General features: G+C 43.3%; 1 protein-coding gene and 1 pseudogene across 9 annotated transcripts in view; one reads left to right on the top strand and one right to left on the bottom strand.

Moving 5' to 3' along the window:
- The window catches only part of MTCL1 (microtubule crosslinking factor 1), a 148,371-nt gene that overhangs the window by 24,189 nt on the left and 104,231 nt on the right, over positions 1-19,951 (bottom strand). For 6 of the 9 annotated variants that reach the window (XM_037050343.1, XM_037050345.1, XM_037050344.1 and 3 more), the window contains 4 exons: positions 17,370-17,462; positions 14,327-14,557; positions 12,963-13,160; positions 154-321 (listed from right to left, as the gene is read on the bottom strand). In XM_037050343.1, coding sequence (XP_036906238.1) covers positions 154-321; positions 12,963-13,160; positions 14,327-14,557; positions 17,370-17,462 — 690 coding nt within the window. The remainder of the gene's footprint in view (positions 1-153; positions 322-12,962; positions 13,161-14,326; positions 14,558-17,369; positions 17,463-19,951) is intronic. The other 3 variants (XM_037050347.1, XM_037050349.1, XM_037050350.1) reach the window with 1 other exon arrangement.
- Positions 8,952-9,742, top strand: LOC118990003 (small ubiquitin-related modifier 1-like; annotated as a pseudogene).

Genomic DNA, 19,951 nt, shown 5'->3' with positions numbered 1-19,951 from the left:
GGAAAGGCTGGGAACTTTAAGAAGAGACAGCAGGCAGCTGCTCCTGGTTTAGTCCTCAGAGCCTCTTCATCTCAGAGGAGAGTCACTGTGGATCTGAGTAACTCTACCTCCTCTCCGCCTGTCCTGGGGGAGACAGACTGCGGCGTGAGGTACCTGTTCCAGTCGGCACTTGAGCACGGCCCACTCCACATCCCAGGCAGCCTTGTCGCTGGCGTGCTGCTGCTGCAGCCGCAGCCGGGCGTGCTCGTCTTCCCGCAGCTCCAAGCGCAAATCCTCCAGCAAGGCCTTCAGAGCGCCGAACAGCCGCTGGTTTTCCTCCACCTGTGGGAATATGGGTGTAGGCTCTGCCACTGCAGGTGAGGGTATTCTTTAGGTCAGAAGAGAAAAGCCTGGCAATCAAGGTGGTGCTAGTCTGTTTCTAAGATGCCACTGGCAACAGGCGTGGAGCCAGGAGGTATCACTGCCCACCACCAGGCCCCTGGGGCTGGGACTGCTAAGGGTTTGTTGGAATAGGACGGAGACCAGGACTTGGGCTGGTGCTAGGGGAACCTGAAGCAGAAGAGAAGGTGGTTCAGGAGGCCACAGGGGGCCCTGGAGGCCAGGGCTGCCAAGACAACAGATGTAACTTCAGATGTCCGAAGTTCTGGCTAGGGATGCAGACACAACAAAATACAAACCCTCACCTGTGCGTGCTGTCATTCGAATGCCACTGCTGCAGCAGAGGGAATGCATAGAGGCCTTGTTTTTCTTGGGAACACAGGCTGGCCATGCTCTGACTTGTAGTTACTCAGAGGTCACATATATGACAAATGTAGCCATGGGGGCAGGGCAATTTTTAAGGTTTAATTAATGAAAGCCAAAAGAAAATGCTTAACTGTTTATAAAGGCTTCCCCATGGCCTTCTGAGATGGAATCACTGCTCCTCCCTTCTGCTTCACTAACAGCACAAATAACCGCGGCGCATGTTTATCTTGCCCCTCCCCCACAGTACGTGCCTGGGGAGAGACGAGGCCTGACCTATCCCAGCATTTTCAGGGTTTTGCATGGTGTTAGGCTTGGGTGGAGTGTACAAAGAGGTCTGATAAATGAAAATGGGCTTTTATTACTCATCTGCTTATACCCAACTTAAAAGATTTTATATTTTCTACAACCTGTCACGCCCTTGAAGGCACATTTCAAAACCATGATTGCTCGCTTAGTACATTTCAGCATGGGCATTTTATGAGCACCTGGATAATAACAGCTCCATGAGCCCATCTCTTTCAACCGGACAGAAAACCCAAAGGTGCACCACGAGGTTTTAGGGCAATCATTTATAAGACAAGAGAAATAAAAGCTATTTCGGTCCCTCTGGATACAGATGGTCTCTACTACAGAAGGGCAAGCCCCTTATTCTCAGGTGGAATCCCCCACTTGGAAAGCCAAGGTGAGCACCTTTCTGCCCCCTAGCTTGGGATCTACACACACATCCCTTCCCCTCCAACACGGGGAGAGTCAGCTGAACCATTGCTCAATGGTTAAAACCATCTAGTTATAGTTAACCCACTGAACACACACAGGTACGCACACAAAGATGGTCTGCACATCTGGGAAAAGATTAAGATATGTTTGGGCTAAAATAAAGTTGAATTAGAAAAACAAATTCTGGAGAGGCTTGTGTCAGTGGAAGCTGGGTATCATCGGGCGGCCGCAGGAGCACTTAGCCGTACCTGCAGAACACCGGAGGCCAGAGTTTCAAATGAGAGATACAGAAATCATACACTCACTTCCAGCCAAGGTGGAGGCGTAGGTGGAAACACTGTACGTCCTCGCACAACCAAATTTAAAAACAACAAAGACTTAGAAACAAAAATACAACCAAAACAGACAGAAAATTGAACTGCACAGAAGTCTGACAACAACGAACCATCTAGACTGGTAAGAGGGGCAGAGTCGGTGGCCAGTGAAGAGGGGGAGGGTTGTGACAGAAAAAAGCGGTGGCTGCCGGACCTACCCAGGCGTGCAGGTGGCAGTTGGCAGATCCCATGCGTGGGGTGGCAACAGAGAGACCCAGTGAGAGTGCAAGGTGGCTGGCTGACCACGGTCACACATTCATGTGCAGATAAACCAGGTGAAAAAATGGGCAGTGAGACAAACCACGCAACCCAGGGCCCCGGCAACGGGAATTAAAGCCTAAAAACACCAACTGGAAAAACTTTCTGGGGTTGGGGTGCCAGGAGAGGCTCCCAGCCTCACAGGAGAGTTCTCTGGAGAGACCCACAGGGTCCTAGAAGGTACACAAGCCCACCCCCCTGGGAACCAGCACCAGAAGAGCCCAATTTGCTTGTGGGAAGCAGCACAGGGGACTGAAATCTGAGAGAGAGCACAACAAACACCATTTCCTCCGCTCTGACCCTGCCCCCAGTCACAACCCAGCAATCGGGTTGACCTGCCCTGGTGAATACCTAAGGCTTCGTCCCTCATAGGTAACAGGTACAACCAGACCAAAAAATTATGGCTCAAGCAGAAGAACAGCTCAAAGCCCCAGAGCCAATACTTCTAAGCTACAAAGAGATAGCCAACCTATCAGATGCACAGTTCAAAACACTGGTGATCAGGATGCTCACAGAACTGGTTGATTTTAGTCACAAATTAGATGAAAAAATGAAGGTTACACTAAGTGAAATGAAGGGAAATGCACAGGGAACCAATAGTGATGGAAAGAAAACTGGAACTCAAATCAATGGAGTGGAACAGAAGGAAGAAAGAAATAACCAAACAGAAAAGAATGAAGAAACGAGAATTCAAAAAAATGAGGAACCTCCAGGACATCTTTAAACGTTCCAACATCCGAATTATAGGGGTACCAGAAGGGGAAGAGGAAGAGCAACAAGTAGAAAACGTATTTGAATAAATAATAAAGAAAAAGTTCCCCAATCTAGCAAAAGAAATAGACTTCCAGGAAGTCCAGGAAGCTCAGAGAGTCCCAAAGAAGTTGGACCCAAGGAGGAACACACCAAGAAGGAGCACATCATAATTACATTACCCAAGATTAAAATGAAGGAGAGCATCCTAGAAGCAGCAAGAGATAAGGGGACAGTCACCTACAAAGGAGTACCCATCAGACTGTCAGCTGATTTCTCAAAAGAGACCTTACAGGCAAGAAGGGGCTGGAAAAAAAGTATTCCAAGTCATGAAATCCAAAGACCTCCATCCAAGATTGCTCTATCCAGCAAAGCTTTCATTTAGAATGGTAGGGTAGATAAAGTGCTTCTCAGATAAGGTCAAATTCAAGGAGTTCATCAACACCGAGCCCTTATTATATGAAATGTTAAAAGGACTTAAGAAAAATGAGTTTAAAAATATGAACAGTGAAAGGACAGCAAACTCACAGTTATTAACAACCACACCTAAAACAAAAGCAAACCAAGAGGACAGCTAGATCAGGAGCAGAACCATAGAAATGGAGATCACATGGAAGGTTAGCAACAGGGGAGTGGGAGGAGAAGAAGAGGGGAGAAGGTACAGAGAATAAGTAGCATAGACGGTACGTAGAAAATAGATAGGGGGAGGGCAAGAATAGTATGGGAAATATAGGATCTAAAGAACTTGTGACACGTGGACATGAACTAAAGAACTTGTGCCACATGGCTGGGGGAGGGTTGTGCAGGGTTGAGGGGAATGAAGGGGGAAAATGGGACAACTGTAATGGCATACTCAATAAAATATATTTAAAAAAAGAAAAGAGAAATTCTGTAACATAAACAGATTACTGAAAATTTCACAGCTGCCCCCATAATTTATATGAGTAGTTCTAATATTAGATACAGTAGACTTCTGACTGAGCAGAAAGGTCTACTTGTTAGCCATTTTGTTTATTGCTCATTGGTTTTTCTCACCTTGAACACCAATTTTTACTTTAATAGCTGTAAGGTGAAAAGCTTACTAAAAGTATAATTTTGTTAACATTTACAAAGCTCAGAAGATAGAGAACCTTCTAGAAATCCTGTATTCTTTCCAACCACCTGAATATAAATAAATTATCTCTATATTCAAAGAGATGCTTTTGAAATGTGTGAAATTACAGTAAATACAAAATGGTTTCTATAAACTCTACACCAAAAGTATTTAAAAGTTATTTAAGTGCTGGTGAGTGAGGTGTTACAACAGTCTTTTCAGAAATATACATCGTTCTAAGTATAGAATATGCTGAAAAATTATGCATATTTTATGGTAGATTCCTTTGGTATTTTCATCTTTGGATTTTAGAGTTTAAATGTATTACTATGTTTTAAATCAAAGCATTTTGAGCATAAAATAAAAATAACTTTGATTCAGGCTTTGGAGTAGTCATCTATTTTTCACTGAAGATAAAGCAAAGACCCACATTATAAATTCTTATGTATGATACATAGCTCCCTATGAACCCCAAGCCACCCTGTGGTCGGCCTGTGGCCTTCCTAACCCTGTGCTGAGGGCCTCTGACATTAGGGCAGACTCTGACATTAGGGCCAGTACTTGGTGCTTCTTGAAAGCAGAGGCTCACGTGATAGTCCTTTTGCAGATTGAAAACTTGGAAGTATATACTCTGGAAGTAACTACTTTTTGGCATTAGCAGGTACCAGATTAAAGAAATTAAGCCTTCATGTTTTCACGTACATCTGGGTCAGAGTAATCAACATAACGGTCTATTCTATCAGTATATTAATCATCACAAAATGAGCTCAAAATTACTTTGTGGCAAAGGTGGCCAAGACAGCAAGAGAGTTCAGAGAACCCATGCCATCGATACTTGTCCCACTATAATCACCCAGGAGCAGCATGCGGCACGGCAAGATGCCACACTAGCTCTCTGCACTGGTGCCCGGCAGCAGGAACTGAGGCCAAGTAAAGATTTCTGAAGGCCCCGAACGAGCCATTGCTGGGCATGACCCTTCTAAATGACTTTTTCACACACAACCCCCCGCCCCAGTAATGACAACTGTCTAATGAGCCAGGGGGTACTCTGAATCACTCATCTACATGACCTTGCATTTTACATCAGTCCTGGGGGTGTACTGCTATGTTCTCTGTGTTATGGAGGAGGAACTACAGTGTGCAGAGACTGCTAGGAAGTGCAGGGCCCAGACTGCAATCCAGGTCTGCCCCTTCCAAGGCTGAACAATCCAAGCCAGGATATTTGAATTCTGATATCATACCCTGCCTAGGCCATTATTATTATTATTATTATCATTATCATTTTAACTTGGCCTTAGAAAAGTTATCTATTTTTTGTGAAATGAATTTCCATCCCTAAATCAAGAAAAATAATAATACTGAGCCACCCTGAAAAAATATCTAAAAGTTACTTCTCTCCCTTTTCCTTCAGTGGTGGCCCTTATCGGGCTATGTTTTGGGTAAAAAGATTACCCAAATCAAGTCAAGAATGGAACCGAGACTCTGGTCCACTTAAAGGGATTTAGGTGAGTCTTCTGTGTCAGAGGCCCAGCCACACAACCCTGGAGCTTATGATCTGCTAGACATAGGTCCATCCCAATGAGAAAGACCAACTTTTCAATCTCTTCAACACCAGCTGATTGGTTTCCTCACAAAGCAGCAGGATAAAATGGCTCCCCTATTTCTTCTCTCCAGTCTGAGGGCATTTCTGTCCTTCCAAGCTCACCTCTCTTGGGGGAGGCTTAAAATAATCCCAAAATTGTACTACAAAATGTTAAACTTTACAACAGGTTCAGGGGTGGGTTTCAGCCAAAAGGACTGCTATCCAAGTATACAATAAATATTATTAATAACAAGTGAAAAGGAGGTTTATAGAAAAGGCAACACACCAAGCTATTTGTGATAGAATGCCAGCTATTTTACAAAATCATTCTTGCCTAAGATTTCTAAAACCCGTGTATCACAATTCTGTGAAAGAGCTGAATTTACCATCAACTACTTTGCTTGCATCAGAGCCATTAGCTTTGGAAATGGCTTTAACCTTAAGCCATCTCCTGTGTACCTGCTGCTATAGGCTGACCCACAAAAGCCAGTCACAAAATAGAGGTGATGGCCTCCACTTCCAATTCACTTAGGCTGTTAGACACAGGCAGGGAGTTCTGGAATGCTCTGGTAGCTGCTCCCAGCCTCCAGTACACAATGCATAGTTCCTGTCTGATACATATAAAGAGGGGGAGCTCCTCCAGCATTTTTCAGTGGGAGTCCCAAGACAAGTCCTTTTCTGAGATTAGCCAAGAAGGATACATTTACATAACCGGCAACATTTAAATAAACATGCCATTGATCATTCGTATCTTGATACATTCAGATTAATTTTAAGATTATTTTCTAAAAGCACTATCCCCCCACAGGTAAAAGACAAGTCATTGAAGACTAGCCATGAAAATATGACCTCTGATGGAGGTTCACAGAGATGACAGACTCATTTATGCACAGAAATCGTTTTTCCTCTGGCTGAGAATATATCAGCTGATCCAGGCCACAAGGGCTCTGTGTCCACAGGCCACCATAACTTTCACTGAGAGCTTCCCAATGAAAGAACTTATGGCCATTTATTGAATAAATTATAAACCCAGAGATACCAGCCAAAGGCTTCAAAGAAACCAGGGCAAGTCTGATGAAAACCAAGGGGCCAGACAGGAAGAAATCACTTATGGGCAAGATTCAGAGTCTGTTACGCACTTGAAAGTTATATCATAAGCTGCCCACCATGGGACTGGGGTGGAGAGTCCTTTCCTTAAATCCCCTTTAGTACTTGTGACTTTTCATCTCCAGCAGGTGCTATCTCCACAGTAACAGAAACACAAAAATACACAGCAAAGTTTTAAAGTTATAAGCTCTGGTCTAGTCCATTTTATATAGAGTTGCATGTCTCCCAGGTGAGGATACAAAGTTGCAAAGTCTGAAGAATAACATACAAATTTGAAATGTAAAAACTACTAAGGCTAAAAAAAAAAACTTGGAAAAGTTTTCTTATGAATCTTCCCTGCCCCCTCTCCCCGCCTCCCACACACAAAAAAAAACAAAAAGGGAAACGTCAGGGCATGACCTTCAGGCCTTGTCTGGGAGACGTGCCCCTCTGTAAGTTTCTGCACTGGGGGCAAAGCAGAAAGGTGGGCGGTCAGACGGTGGCTGCTGGGCACCCAGGTGAGCTCAAGTCTAAGAGGTCCAGGGAGCCGAAGGCACTTGGGCTACAGAAGAAAGGCTGATTTTACTTGGTGTAGCCCTGAAGGCCTAAGCTTCAGACACTGGATCCATGACCGAGGCCCAGGGGAGCAAAACCCACTCATCCCAACACTGGATCCTAGGGAGACTCTGCAGTGACAGGCCCAGATGAAGCCTACTATGAAACAAAATTTCTGTAGATCTTGCTCTGAATTTTAAATTAGATTCTTTATATTTATGCTTAGATGCTTCAATGAATATTATATCACATCTCTGAATGAAAGAGTAATTTCTCTTTAAAAAAATTAACCCAATTCCAGGAAGACTAGTTGTTAGAACCACAGGGTCATAATTCTGACACTATCAATCACCTTGTCTGGTTTTGTAGTTTTTTTTTTTAATTTGATTTCAGGAATTACAAATGAATATGAAATACATACAGAGACTTAGCAGTGCTGGTCTCAAAAGCTTAACAGTGACAAGTGGCAAGCATCTTGGAGTTCAATGAGAACCATGCGACGTGCCCTTACATATTTCCAGCCACTGCTCTTCCACGAGGCAACCTGAAAGCGCTTCCTGCTCTCAAGGACAATGGGGTCGTTGCTGCTAGATCCTGTAACTAACGATCAGTTAACAGGGAGCATTCACAGAGCCAAACATTTTCTAACCTGATGGTTTCCAGGAACTATTTCCAAGGTTGAGTCAATACACTTAATTTTTTTTTTAATTTTTTTATTTAATTATTTTTCAAGTACAGTTTTCTGTCTATACTCCCATCCCATCCCACCCCCCATCCTCCCCCCTCCCTCCCATTTCCACCCTTCTCAGTTGTTGTCCATGTATCTTTTATATAGGTTCCTCTAAATCCCTCCCTTATTTCCCCTGAAATTCCCTCCCCTCTCCCCTCTGGTCACTGTCAGCCTGTTCTCTATTTCAGTGTCCTTGGTTAATTTTTTAAAAAATCTCATTGGACATGATAAATGTTACCATTTACTGTATTAAACTGTGAGAATGTTCAATATGACACAAAGCAAAGATCAAGGCCTGGGAAATTTTGTTACTTGTGAGTTTATCCTTGGGAAAGAAGTCAGGCCATGTTTCTCATCCTGCTTATCACCTTGGGAGGTTCTCAGAGTTTCTAAAAGGGTGTAGCTCTGTTCAGCAGCTCTGTAAGACACCCAGGCAACCTAGCTAATTAATTAGTACTCAGGCCACTAAAGGGCAGGCAAGCCTTCTGACTGAGCGGGTTCAGTCTCAGGGAACCAGCTGTCGCTTACAGTAGAGCTCACTAATCTTCTGTCCTTGGACGGATGGCGTTGTGCACTTAATTACCATGGAGAGATGGGTGCATTAAAGGCAGAACTAATTCTGCCCGTCTGGCCTGTACCCTGTGAGCCCATTCACGCGCCTCTGCTGCACACTGCAAAGTGAAGCCTTGTGGACCCAGCTCTGCTTTCAGGGGAAGATCTAATAAGTTAGCATCAGGTGAGGAGGAAAACGCAGATGATAGTAAAATGCACTGAATGTGAGGTTCCAGCTGAGTGACTTTACATTATTTTCCACCCCAAGGGTAAAATTTTCCATGACTATGGTTTAGAGAACCAGATGTATTACATTTTTTGCCTTTTCAAAAGCATTTGGACACTTGTGTGAGAAACACCCAACACATGATCTTAGTGTAGCAGTTTTCTGACTATGTGGAAATCAAGGAATACTATTTGAGTTAATTACAGATACTTTACAGTATTGATTGCTAACATCTCTCTTAAAAAATAAATAATAAAACTGGAATAGCCACAGTGCTGTTCTGTATGGAAAAGAGAAAAACTTGTAAACCCTGGGGCAAGGCTCTCTCTACCAGAGGCCACTGCTGGGCAGAGAGCCGCCACCACACGTCTAATCAGGAGGCAAAGCCTTCAGTCCAGGACTTGAGGGATAAGAAATAAGAAATGTACATTAAACTCGGTCATTGGACAGGACAGCAGTGAGATTCACTGAAAAAGAAAATGATGACACATCTCAGAAAAATCGAAGAATCATACCGTCCAAGGCAGGGAGATACAATGAATTTACTCAGGGTTCTCTTTGAAGGTCCCTGACAATTGCTGATAATCACATTCCAGAAAAATGGAATGGAGGAAGAAGATGTGACTGAAGTTTATCAAGAACAAACAGGAGTTGTTCAATGGTTTAGATATTCTTTAATTTTTTTCTTTTCCCGTAATACTTTTTTATTCTTAAAAATAGTTCTTCTGCAATGTGGTGTTCAAAATGGAACTGAAAACTGGCACCTAATTTCTTTAAAACATCTGGCAATTAGAATTCCAGTGCCCATTCTTCACTGTTGTTTGTTTTCACTGTGCTGCTTTTTGGTGATCACACCTCCGCCACCTTCATATTGCCCTCTCCTTTCGAAATACTACATGTGCACAGAGAGGCCACCTTTTTCAGGACTGTGCACCTTCAGACTTGTGATAAATAAGGTCGACCAATGCAACTGTTCATAATAACTTTCTAATTGGCCCCGAAATTCTAGTATGTGATTGCTTCACTCCTGGACTACAACTTTCAGTGGGAGATGCAGGTTTTCCAGAGAACTTAACTTACAGCTACTTTTAAAACCTGAGGGCCTGAAACAAAAGAGGAGGAGTATCAGGCTGGAGTCAAGATGACAGATAAAGTGAGAGCAAAGACTAACACCAACGATTGCTTCAATAAAGAGAAAGCACTTTAAGAGTAAAGAAAAATCTTGCCAGAAGGTTCCAGAAAAGTTCTAATTTTTATTAGCAATTAATAAAGTTATTTATGTAGAAGTATATACAACAGAACACTGTTCTTTTTTATTTTATTTGTACTTTTTGGCCTGGGACATGGATTTTAAATGGACATTGTACCAGCTTCATTAAAATAAACAAACAAACAAAAAAAACTGGCAGAGCCTGGCATATCTCTCCACACCATGGCCCTCTCCTTTCTTGGAGAGTGAATGAAAACTTTATTCTCTAAACTTTCTTCTCTTTGTGAATTTTCATAGCCCACATCACTGACCACCTAAACACTCATCCTGTATCCTATATAATAAAACTGTAATCTTACGCAAAAAAACCAAAAAACAAAAGAAAGCTGGCAGATTTTCAAGGATTATTTTGCAAAGCAGCATTTTATTTTCTAAGTCACTGTTGGAAGACTCATTCCACAAGCTAAATTCTCCCTGTGGACTCCGGCATAATGACGAACTTCCTAATAACGCAATGAAAAGTCCTTTGAAAATTCCTTTTTCTTGAGTCATATGAGTCAGTGAAAATGAAGGGTGGGTGGGGCTGCACAGAAAACAGCTCTTCAGTGTGGCCACTTGAAGCTGCTTGTTAGCACAGAAGACTTTTCCGTTCTATCTTGGTAATATCAAAAATGCACTTGACATAGTAGCAGACTGGTTTTGAGTTATCAAAAATGTGGGCTACTTAGTAAACTAGCAAATGGTGCACATATTTTGTTTTTCATGTACTCGTCAATATAAACAAAATGAAATCTGAGCCTCTTTTTCCTTTGAATGATGCCTCCCACATTTGAGAAAATCTTGTATTACTGTATATATTCTGGGGACACAGATATCCAGTAGTTTTCATTTGGGGGGGATTCAAGATTTTTCTTTTTCCTGTTTCAAATATTTTTTACACTTTTTGATACATAGTATTTGATCTTCTTACCAGAAAACTAATTTTGAGTTTTGAAGCCTTTATTCAAACTACTTTTTTAAAAAAGATTTTATTTAGAGAAAGGGGAAGAGAGGGAGAAAGAGATGGAAAGAAACATTAATTGGTTGCCTCGCAAGTGCCTCCAACTGCGGACCTGGTCCACAACCCAGGCATGTGCCCTGACTGGGAATCAAACCAGTGACCCTTTGGTTTGCAGGGAGGCACTCAATCTCCACTGAGCCACACCAGCCAGGGCTCAAACTACTTTTAAATGAGGGGTTTATTGTTAGTGTTTTTTATAGCATGTTTTTTCTTTACCCTTTTATTTCTTTTTCATATATATATATATATATATACATATGAAATATATATGAAAAAGAAAATTTATATGAAAATGTTATACATATAAAAAACTTGCAATCCAGAATATTGCCGTCATTCATGAAAAATGTTCTGGCACCAAAACTAACGGCAAATGTTAAGGATAATAGAAAATTAGAGCAAAGAACCACTCAGCTTCAGTCTTTACATACCATGAATAAATCATTAAAACATCACATGAAGAAGTTTACATGGTGATTGTTCACCCTTCAGTACTATGGACTTTTAAGATTTTTTTGCCTTTATAGTGAACCAGAGTAAAAATATTCACTTACCATTAATGTTATATGCTTTTTTCTTTTATGATAACATTCTATCCTTACTACACTACTACAACCAGATTGGCTTTACCATCTCAGTTTTATAGTTAATAAAGATAATGGAGTACCATCCTTATTGCTGTAATGTGTTAAGCATTATATGCTAATAGAATCTAGTTTGTTTCAGGTAAAAAGTATTCTTTCAGTTTCCAGTTTGAATGTGTTTGGATTAAAGAAATTACTAATGTCTGCAGAAGAAAACCCCCAGCTCCTCAGTCGTGAACGTCTTATTTGGATGTGAAGAGAGAGCTGGGAGTAAGGGGAAACACACAGTCTCCCCCAGGCCTGTGCTCAGACGTCACCGCGTTTCCTCATCTGGGCCTGGGCCAAAGTGCTGCTGACAACCCTTTCCCATGGACCCTCTGAGGCTCAGGGCTGAGGGCGGGGCTGAGGCTGCGGAGTCCTGTGCAGAGGGAGGGCCTGGGTATGTTTGTGCTGGAGCCCCTGCAGCCGCACTCGTCCTCCCAGACTGACTGCTGTACCTGGGGTCCCCCGGCTCTGCCCCCCACCCCAGAGCCAGGGTCCAGGCCCTGGGGCTCAGCTCCAAGGCTGACCTGTGGAGCCCTCAGAGAAGCAACACAGTCAAAAAAGACTCAGAACTGGAAGGCTGGAAATGAGCAAGCTCTTTAGCACTGGGTGCCTCTGAGGGTCTCAACACTGCAAACCCACCACTGCTGCTGTTTTGTATAAAACTGCAAAAAATCTGGGAGGTATCAATAGCATTTTTTGGCTTATGAAGCAAGGTCTATCTGCTTAATAATTAATATATGTGGCATTTGGCTACACTAATAATTATGTAATATTCACACTGAAATCCCTCCCACCTCTCTCTAATACTTTAAGTTTTTAAGCATCATCAAATATTTTTAATTGAGGCATTATGTTTCAAGTGGCGTCAAAAGAACCTGAAACACTTTATACATGTTTGGAGTTAGTTTTTAAAAAATACTGGTTCTCTTCTCCCTACGCATTATGTTACCAAATTAGTGACCTTGCCAAGTGCCCATTCAGATGAACATGAACAAAGAGGCCCTGTGCTTTCTTTTCCTGCCACAATGAGAGCAGCACTCAGTCCTCTCTCCTCCCTGGAAGCACCGCCAACCTTTATACGGCCTCAGACCGTTCTACAGAACTCGTTTTCCTCTTTCTGTGGCACGTTAGCTGGCCTTGAGGGAACACAGATGATCTGGTCTTACTATGGTTCTTATTTACGTGTGTAAGCCAAATGAACGAATGGGCTGACATTATGGTGAACGCCTTAATGAAGTGATTTCTAGCAAAAATACAGCAACAGAAAACCCCAGGCAGCCAGAGAAGTTTTCTGCTCTCCAGAACACAGCCCCTCCTGACAAAAGATGACACAGACATAGAATAGGATCTTCTTTCCCAGGAATGAGTAGAAGGGGGGCTGGGACCTCGTACTCACCTGCCTGTGGAGCTGTCCCCTGTCTGCAGGCTGCAGTCGGGATCCGTGGTCACTGACCCGCATGGGGGAGAGTGAAGAATGCTCCCCTACTGAAGAGCCACAGCCTGGACCATCGTCCTCCCGGTCCGGGATGTCTCCCTGTAGGTCCCCCTGGACTCCAGGCTCACTGAGCCTGGGGTGAAGCTCTGGGTGCTCGCTCTGAAAACAGCAGGAGATGGTGATCACAGCTTTACCCAAATCCTTCTGCTGTACAGTCTGATTTTTATGGTTTGAGGATAATTATCAACTCTTCGCTTCTCAGTCCTTTCCCCCAATATGCTCATTTTGGCCATTTCACTCACTGGCCACCTTCTCCATTTAAATAGTATACAGTGAGAAAATGCAGTTTATGAGAAAGATTAGATATTTTACTATTTATAAATTATTATTGCTTATAGTTACAGTTTTATAAATTAAAGGAGGAACGCCAAAGTATTGATCAACGTGAAAATTTACAGCTATTTCTAGGTTTCCACTAATGTTGGTTTTCTATGTCATGGATATTTGGAAGCAGGTTGAATTAATCTTTGAAGACTGTCTTCACCCTGAGGAAAGAGAATCACCACATCTTCCCATTCACAGGATGACTTAAAATTACACACACTGCTCACCAGAGTAAAACGCAGATGTAAACTCTTTGGGGACTAGAAGGAAACCAATATTCAGAATGCCTTGAAGCAGCTGACTGAGCAGCCAGCAGAACGGACACACCCAACACCAGGATTCCAGCCCCGCACTCGCCTGAGAGCAAGGCCAGGAAGGAGCCTGCAAAGGTTGAGGTCATTCTGACTTAGTCAGTAAAATCCATCTGAGAACCAATAACTCTGTTCTGGTTCTGTTCTGCATCTAGGAATTGAGGCATGTTCTCTTTTAGGAGAACATACAAAAATTTCAGAAGCAGCAAGAAAGTGACCTGTCTGGAGCTTGGAAAATACCCTATAAAGCTGCACTGGCAGAATGGGCTGTGGCATATAGGAACAAAAGCGGAAATGGAAGGAGCAGGGAAGCACTTAGAACAAGGTTCTACCCATCTGAGGGTGATCACTCTAATGAATTTGTAAATCAGCAACAACAGACAGAGCAGCAAAACTGTTGCAGAACAAAGTTGTAGGACCCATACACTCTTAAAACAGGCCCAGGGACAGCAGAGGACCCTTGATCTGATACATAACTGGACAACCCACTACATTTCCATCGCCTGGGGAGGACGTGACAAAGTAACCTGAATCAGCAGAACATGACATTGTGTGCAGGGGAAAGGGGATGGCAGTGTCTGGAGGTCAAGAACAAAACCTATGCAAGTAAAATGAACTGAGTGGAGGTACCTCAGTGAAATCCTCTCCTTCCTCCTCCATCTGTTTCCCTTGTCGCCAGTGCTTCAGCAGCCACCTGAGTTTGACGTAAAAAAGGAAAATGTTCTGCTTCAAGGACCGAAGCTCTTGCTGCATCAGATTCCTCTCGTCACTCCAGGTTCGCTCATGGAGGGTGTTCTGCAAAGCCAGGCTGTGCATTTCCAGTTCTTTCCACCTCAAGGCATAGAGGTGCTCCTCCTCCATCTTGAACAGGAGAAAAGACGGTGTGATGAGCAGCTATCCCAATTTGCCACCCAAACCAAACCAAGAGCCTTTGCAAACTGCCGTTCAGTCCATATCATCTCGCATATGGTACATGAAACACAGAAACCACCAAATGTTTAGTCAACTCCTTGAGATGTTCACTATTTCTAAAACCTCATGAGTTTTTTGATTTGGAAGAAAGTGCTATTTCAACGTAAGGTATTATAATCACCTATCAAAGTCAAACCTCTCATGGTGTTTCCAGATGTTTCTAAACACCTTCCGGAAAATCATTCCTTGCATGTATGGCTACAGCTGACTTGTACGGCTACTATTTGCCCTCTGAACCTCGGCCTGCACACAAAAACACACTGTAGTTGTAATGAGGGAAAAAGTATTTAGAAATCCTTCCCCTTCACTTCCTGGGCTCCCTGTTCCCCTCAGCCCCTGACAGAAAGAGAACAGCAAGCTGAAGGCGAGGCCAACAGAGAGTTTGACAGCGAGAGCTGGGGGCCGGCCGCAGTCTTTCCGCGCGTGCAGTGCTGCACGCGGGGGCAGCAAACAGGAGAGTCAGTCTGTGACCTCCATCCCCTGCCATGCTTAAGATTTCACATTCCTATTACATATGGCTGACTCTTGGGAAAATAAAAGCAGTGATGAAAGAAAAATGTTTATCCATCTCTACATTAAGTCCCTGCTTTTCCAACACAGGTCTAAGCAAAAGGGTATGAATAAAAACTTAATTTACAGACAAGAGCACAAAAATATTATCTATAGTAGCTAAAGTGGGATGAAAAAAGGATTAGATTGCCAGCATTATAATTATCAGCTGTCCTCTCCTAATTTAACACACCCCTTCAGGCCAAACACCAAGGCAGTGGGTTTTGTTTGGTTTTCATTAAGTACTACATCACTGCTCAGAAACCCTGGGCACAGGCTAACACCGCCCGAGGGCGGCGAATGTGAGGCATGTGCTAAAGGCCAGTGAAGAGCGAGAGGCAGCTCTGGGAAGGTCCCTGGGTCTGTGCAATGACTTGCGCATCACTGTCCTAATACCAGATTTTGCTTGCACTTCTAGCTGCTTTAATTCAGCACCTCAGCAGCCCTCGGAGTCCCACCACTGGTTCTCTACCCAGTCTGGACATGAGAATGGCACAGAGCGGGTAAGTGGGCAGCCTAGTGTACTGGAAATCCTGTTGTTCCCAACTTATTGCATGTTATCTCAGGCCATCAACTGCCTCTGGTTAAGTTTCAGCTTCCTCAGCTGCAAAATGATTAAACTAATAGGGAACACTATGCAGAGAGACTCACTCATGACAGGTTCTCCAGAGGTGCTAGATTATTAGTGGAGACGCAGCACAGCAGGGACTTAGTCCTTTCACCTGCAACTCCTGGAAATGCTCCTTCCTGACTCTCTCTGACCTCTTCTCCACTGCCCTGCTGCCTCCTGCTGTTCTAGGACCCCAAGCACTTCCCAAGCCTCAGAGCCAGCCCTCTGCCCTGCATTGTATTAGGGGACACCTTCCCTTCCCCTCTGAACAAGTCTGGATGACATTTCACCACCTTGGACCAAGGTCTGGGAGCTTCTTCCACACACTCCCTTATCCCGAGTAGAAGCACCAGAAACACCTGGGCCCCTGACATTTGGCTATCAGCATCACTGGGAGAAGCTCATTTTCAAACATGATTTTTGGTGCAATGAAAAAAAGAAAAATAGTTAATTACATAGGAATTTATCTTTTGGGTAACATGAAATTATTTTTTGTAGTAACACGTGAAACATGAGCTATAAGTGAAATGTTTAAAAGGGCAGTGCATCTGACAGTAAACATTGGCAGAGAACTTTTCCCCAAGCTGCAAGGTGCAGAAGGTGCTCCTTTAATCAGGTCTGACCTGTTTAGATGAGCATGGCCACGGACAAGGGGGGGCTTCTGTGTTAAGTTCTGGCATACCTTACTTTGCACAGGATGTGCATTTTACAGCATTTTGGCACCCTGGTCAAGATCAACTGGTTTGTTCTTTTTTTAACATCAGTATCTTCCCTAATAAATTCAATAAAAATAAATTAGTAAAAATACAAGTATCTTTTGAGAACAAATACAAGGGAGAAAAAGCAGCAAGGGTGATTCTGAGCCTGGATATCTGTTCGAGACCTAATTAGGTTTGAGGTGGCAGGGACTGGACAGTCCTTGGGGAGGCCCCCAGGCAATGAGCGACGTGTCTGCTAATCCCTTCTACCAGGCACTCCGGGAAAGGATTTAATGGAAAAAGGGTAATTAGCCAGTAACAATTTGTTCTAAAATAGCGAGAAGAGCTAATAAGGCCACGACTCAATTAATGGAAGTTTTCTGAAGATAGTGACTTAGGGTGACCTCTCCTCCACTGCCTGCTGCCCACTCCAGGACCCCAAGCACTTCCCAAGGCTCAGAGCCGGTCCTCTGCCCTGGGGTCTGTTAGGGGACACTTGACAAAAGTTGTCAGACACACATTCATGCCCAGTTGCACATAGGGGACTTATTTTATTTTACTTTGCTGGGTTCGACTGCATGAAAATTTAGATTAGATATTAAGAACTTCCTGAGGCCACACTGTAAATATTGAAAAGAGTGTTTTAGAACATAAAAGTAGACATTCATCTTTAAAAGGTGTCCGACAGGGTGCCTGACTGGGTGACTTCTCTGTACACCCTCAGCCCCCTAAGTCCAGAATCTGTGCACAACAGACAGGGCTCCTTTAAAGCCTATCTGCTGCCTCTGTCAAGGGCTCTGCAGTCAGAGATACGGTTGTGCTGACATCCATGTGACATATTTACCTTTTGGACCTTGTTTGTAAATCTCTCTGTCTCCTCTCGATGCAGTCTGGTCGCCTGTGCAAGCTGACCCTGCAGCTCCTCTAGCGATACTCTCTGTTTGGGTAAAACAGGGGCCCCTGAGCTGAGCCATGGGATAAAGGAAGGGGTTTAGTGGGCATGAGAACTCTGCCTGAAGTGGAGACACGGGACAGACATCTGCACAAGCCAGGGACAGACAAGGAGAGGCACAGCATGTGTGGGCACCGCAGCAGTGGAGTGACGCTGGGCCAGCTCCCCCGAGATTCTCGCCCTGTGACTTTGTGCCACCTGGGAAGGACAGCTCCACCTGCTCTTCATCTCTCACCCAGGAGATGAGGTGGGACAGTGGTGCCTATCACCTGAACTTCGACCACCACAGTCATCACAAACCAGGCCAAGAAGGGAACCAAGGTACACCAGAGGAGTCTTGGCTACCACAGCAGTTTCTGGAGCATTCTATAAAATGCTGGGGGCAATCGGAGCTGGTGACTATGACAGAGTCAAGCATGACCACCTCACACACAGTCAGCTTCTTAGATCCAATGCCCAAGTTCATACATGTTTAAGTTACACAATTAATTTGTTTGTATGCTTTCTTATTAGAGTTTTCCTGTCTTCCTTTTCTCAGGGCAGTCCTATCCTGGATGCTCAGAGTAACTGGGGTCGGGGCTCCTTCAATGAACAGACACATCATTTTGGGCCTCTCCACAGTCCATGCCTAAAAGAAATCACAGAGACCTGCTTGTTATAGTTTAGGATGAAAATGTTAGGTTAAAAATAGTGAAAGGAATCTTTTAAAACTTTCGTTGGTGAAGTCTGTCCTTTCATACCTTTTATATCCAAATGGGAATGATAGAGGAGTCAGACTACTACTTTTGAAATACATTTTTTAGAGATAGAAAGTTATATTAAAAAAACCTTAAGACATCATTGAAGTTGAAGCCTAAGATTTTGCCCACTGGCCTATGCTACCTGAAGACAGGTGATTTATAAAGCTAAGAATTAGAGTGTATTGTTGCAAGAAAAACTGGTATCACTTCACTAGCTCATTCTGATTACCTTTAACCAATCTGTTATTTCTCATTGAGGGTTTTGTTTGCTCTTCCTAATCTGATGTCACCTGAGTTGTCATGATCGGAAATCATATCCCAAGATCAGGAAATACAAAAAATTCAAGGGTAGGTCACTTCCCTATGCCCAACGGATGACCAGAAGAGAGTTCACAGAAAAGATCCCGACAGAGAAAATCAGAGATGCTGGGGGTCCCAAGTTTGGGACATTTTTGAAAAATTTAAGTTCATCCTACTTTCAAGAAACTCAAGAACTATTGAGAGAACATAATGCTTCTGTGATTAGCTAGTTATTAAAGATTATTAGTACAGTCTTTTATGTTTACTAGGCAGGTTTTCAAGTTCTCTTTGAAGAAAGCACTTCTCTAAACATTGTTTACTCCAAAGAGAAATTTCTCATTTCTAGAAGTTCAATCTTATTGTTCTTTAGTATGCGCGGTTCTTCACAACTCACTCTCTTCTCTTGTGTGCTTGTCTTTTCTAGTGTTTAACACATGCACTTTCTAGTCTCTTTTTGATAATCCTAGAGTCTGAAGATCTTAGCGTTGAATCCTGGCACTGGGTATTGGCTGACTCCTAAGCCAGGTGCGTGTTTTTGGCTTGGATGTCAGGAGTTTTGCATTGTGAGGTCATCTTCAATGGGGAGTTAGCTATGACCTCATATGCGACTTAGGCTGAAAATGTGCCTCCAGATGGGCTCTGTGTTTGCAAAAGCCAGCAACAGAATCTTTGGGGACCCCTGACCTCCAGGTGACATCAATTCAGTGCCTGATCCTGGCAAGGTTGGCTGTCCTTGCAGTTACTTGGGGCAGACTCCACACTGGTGGACAAGCTCCTGTCACCTCCCTCTGCCAGGAGGCAGATACTTCTCCAGTTTGGCCTTCACAATGTGCAGCACTTTGAGGGTCCTGGTTCATTTTCTAAAAAAGTATATTTTATTGATTATGATATTGCAGGTATCCTAATGTTTCTCCCTTTGCCCTCCTCCACACAGTAACTCCAATTCCCTCTGGCAAGCCCCCACCCTTAGTTCATGTCCATAGGTCATGCACTTAAGTTCTTTGGCTACTATATTTCCTATACTGTTCTTAACATCCCCTCCACCCCCCCCCCACCTATTCTGTACCTACCAATTTGTACTTCTTAATCCCTATACCTTTTACCCATTGTCCCTCTTCCGCCTCCCAACTGATAATGATCCAAATAATCTCCAAATCTATAATTTCATTTCTGTTCTGCTTATTAGCTCAGTTTTTTAAATTGTTGATAGTTGTGAATATATTGCCATTTTAATGTTCATAGTTTTGGTCTTAAATAAGTTCCTTTAACATTTCATATAACAATGGCTTGGTAATGGTGAACTCCTTTAGCTTTACCTTGTCTGGGAAACATTTTATCTGCCCTTTGATTCTAAATGGCTTTGCTGGATAGAGCAATCTAGATTGAAGGTCCTTGTCTTTCATGACTTTGAATATTTCTTGCCAGTCCCTTCTT

This window comes from Sturnira hondurensis, unplaced genomic scaffold (assembly GCF_014824575.4).
Source record: "Sturnira hondurensis isolate 20B ecotype Veracruz unplaced genomic scaffold, ASM1482457v3 Scaffold0006713, whole genome shotgun sequence".
In the NCBI taxonomy this organism is placed as follows: Eukaryota; Metazoa; Chordata; class Mammalia; order Chiroptera; family Phyllostomidae; genus Sturnira; species Sturnira hondurensis.
The sequence above is the reverse complement of the archived record's forward strand: the minus strand, read 5'-3'. Positions and strand labels throughout refer to the sequence as shown.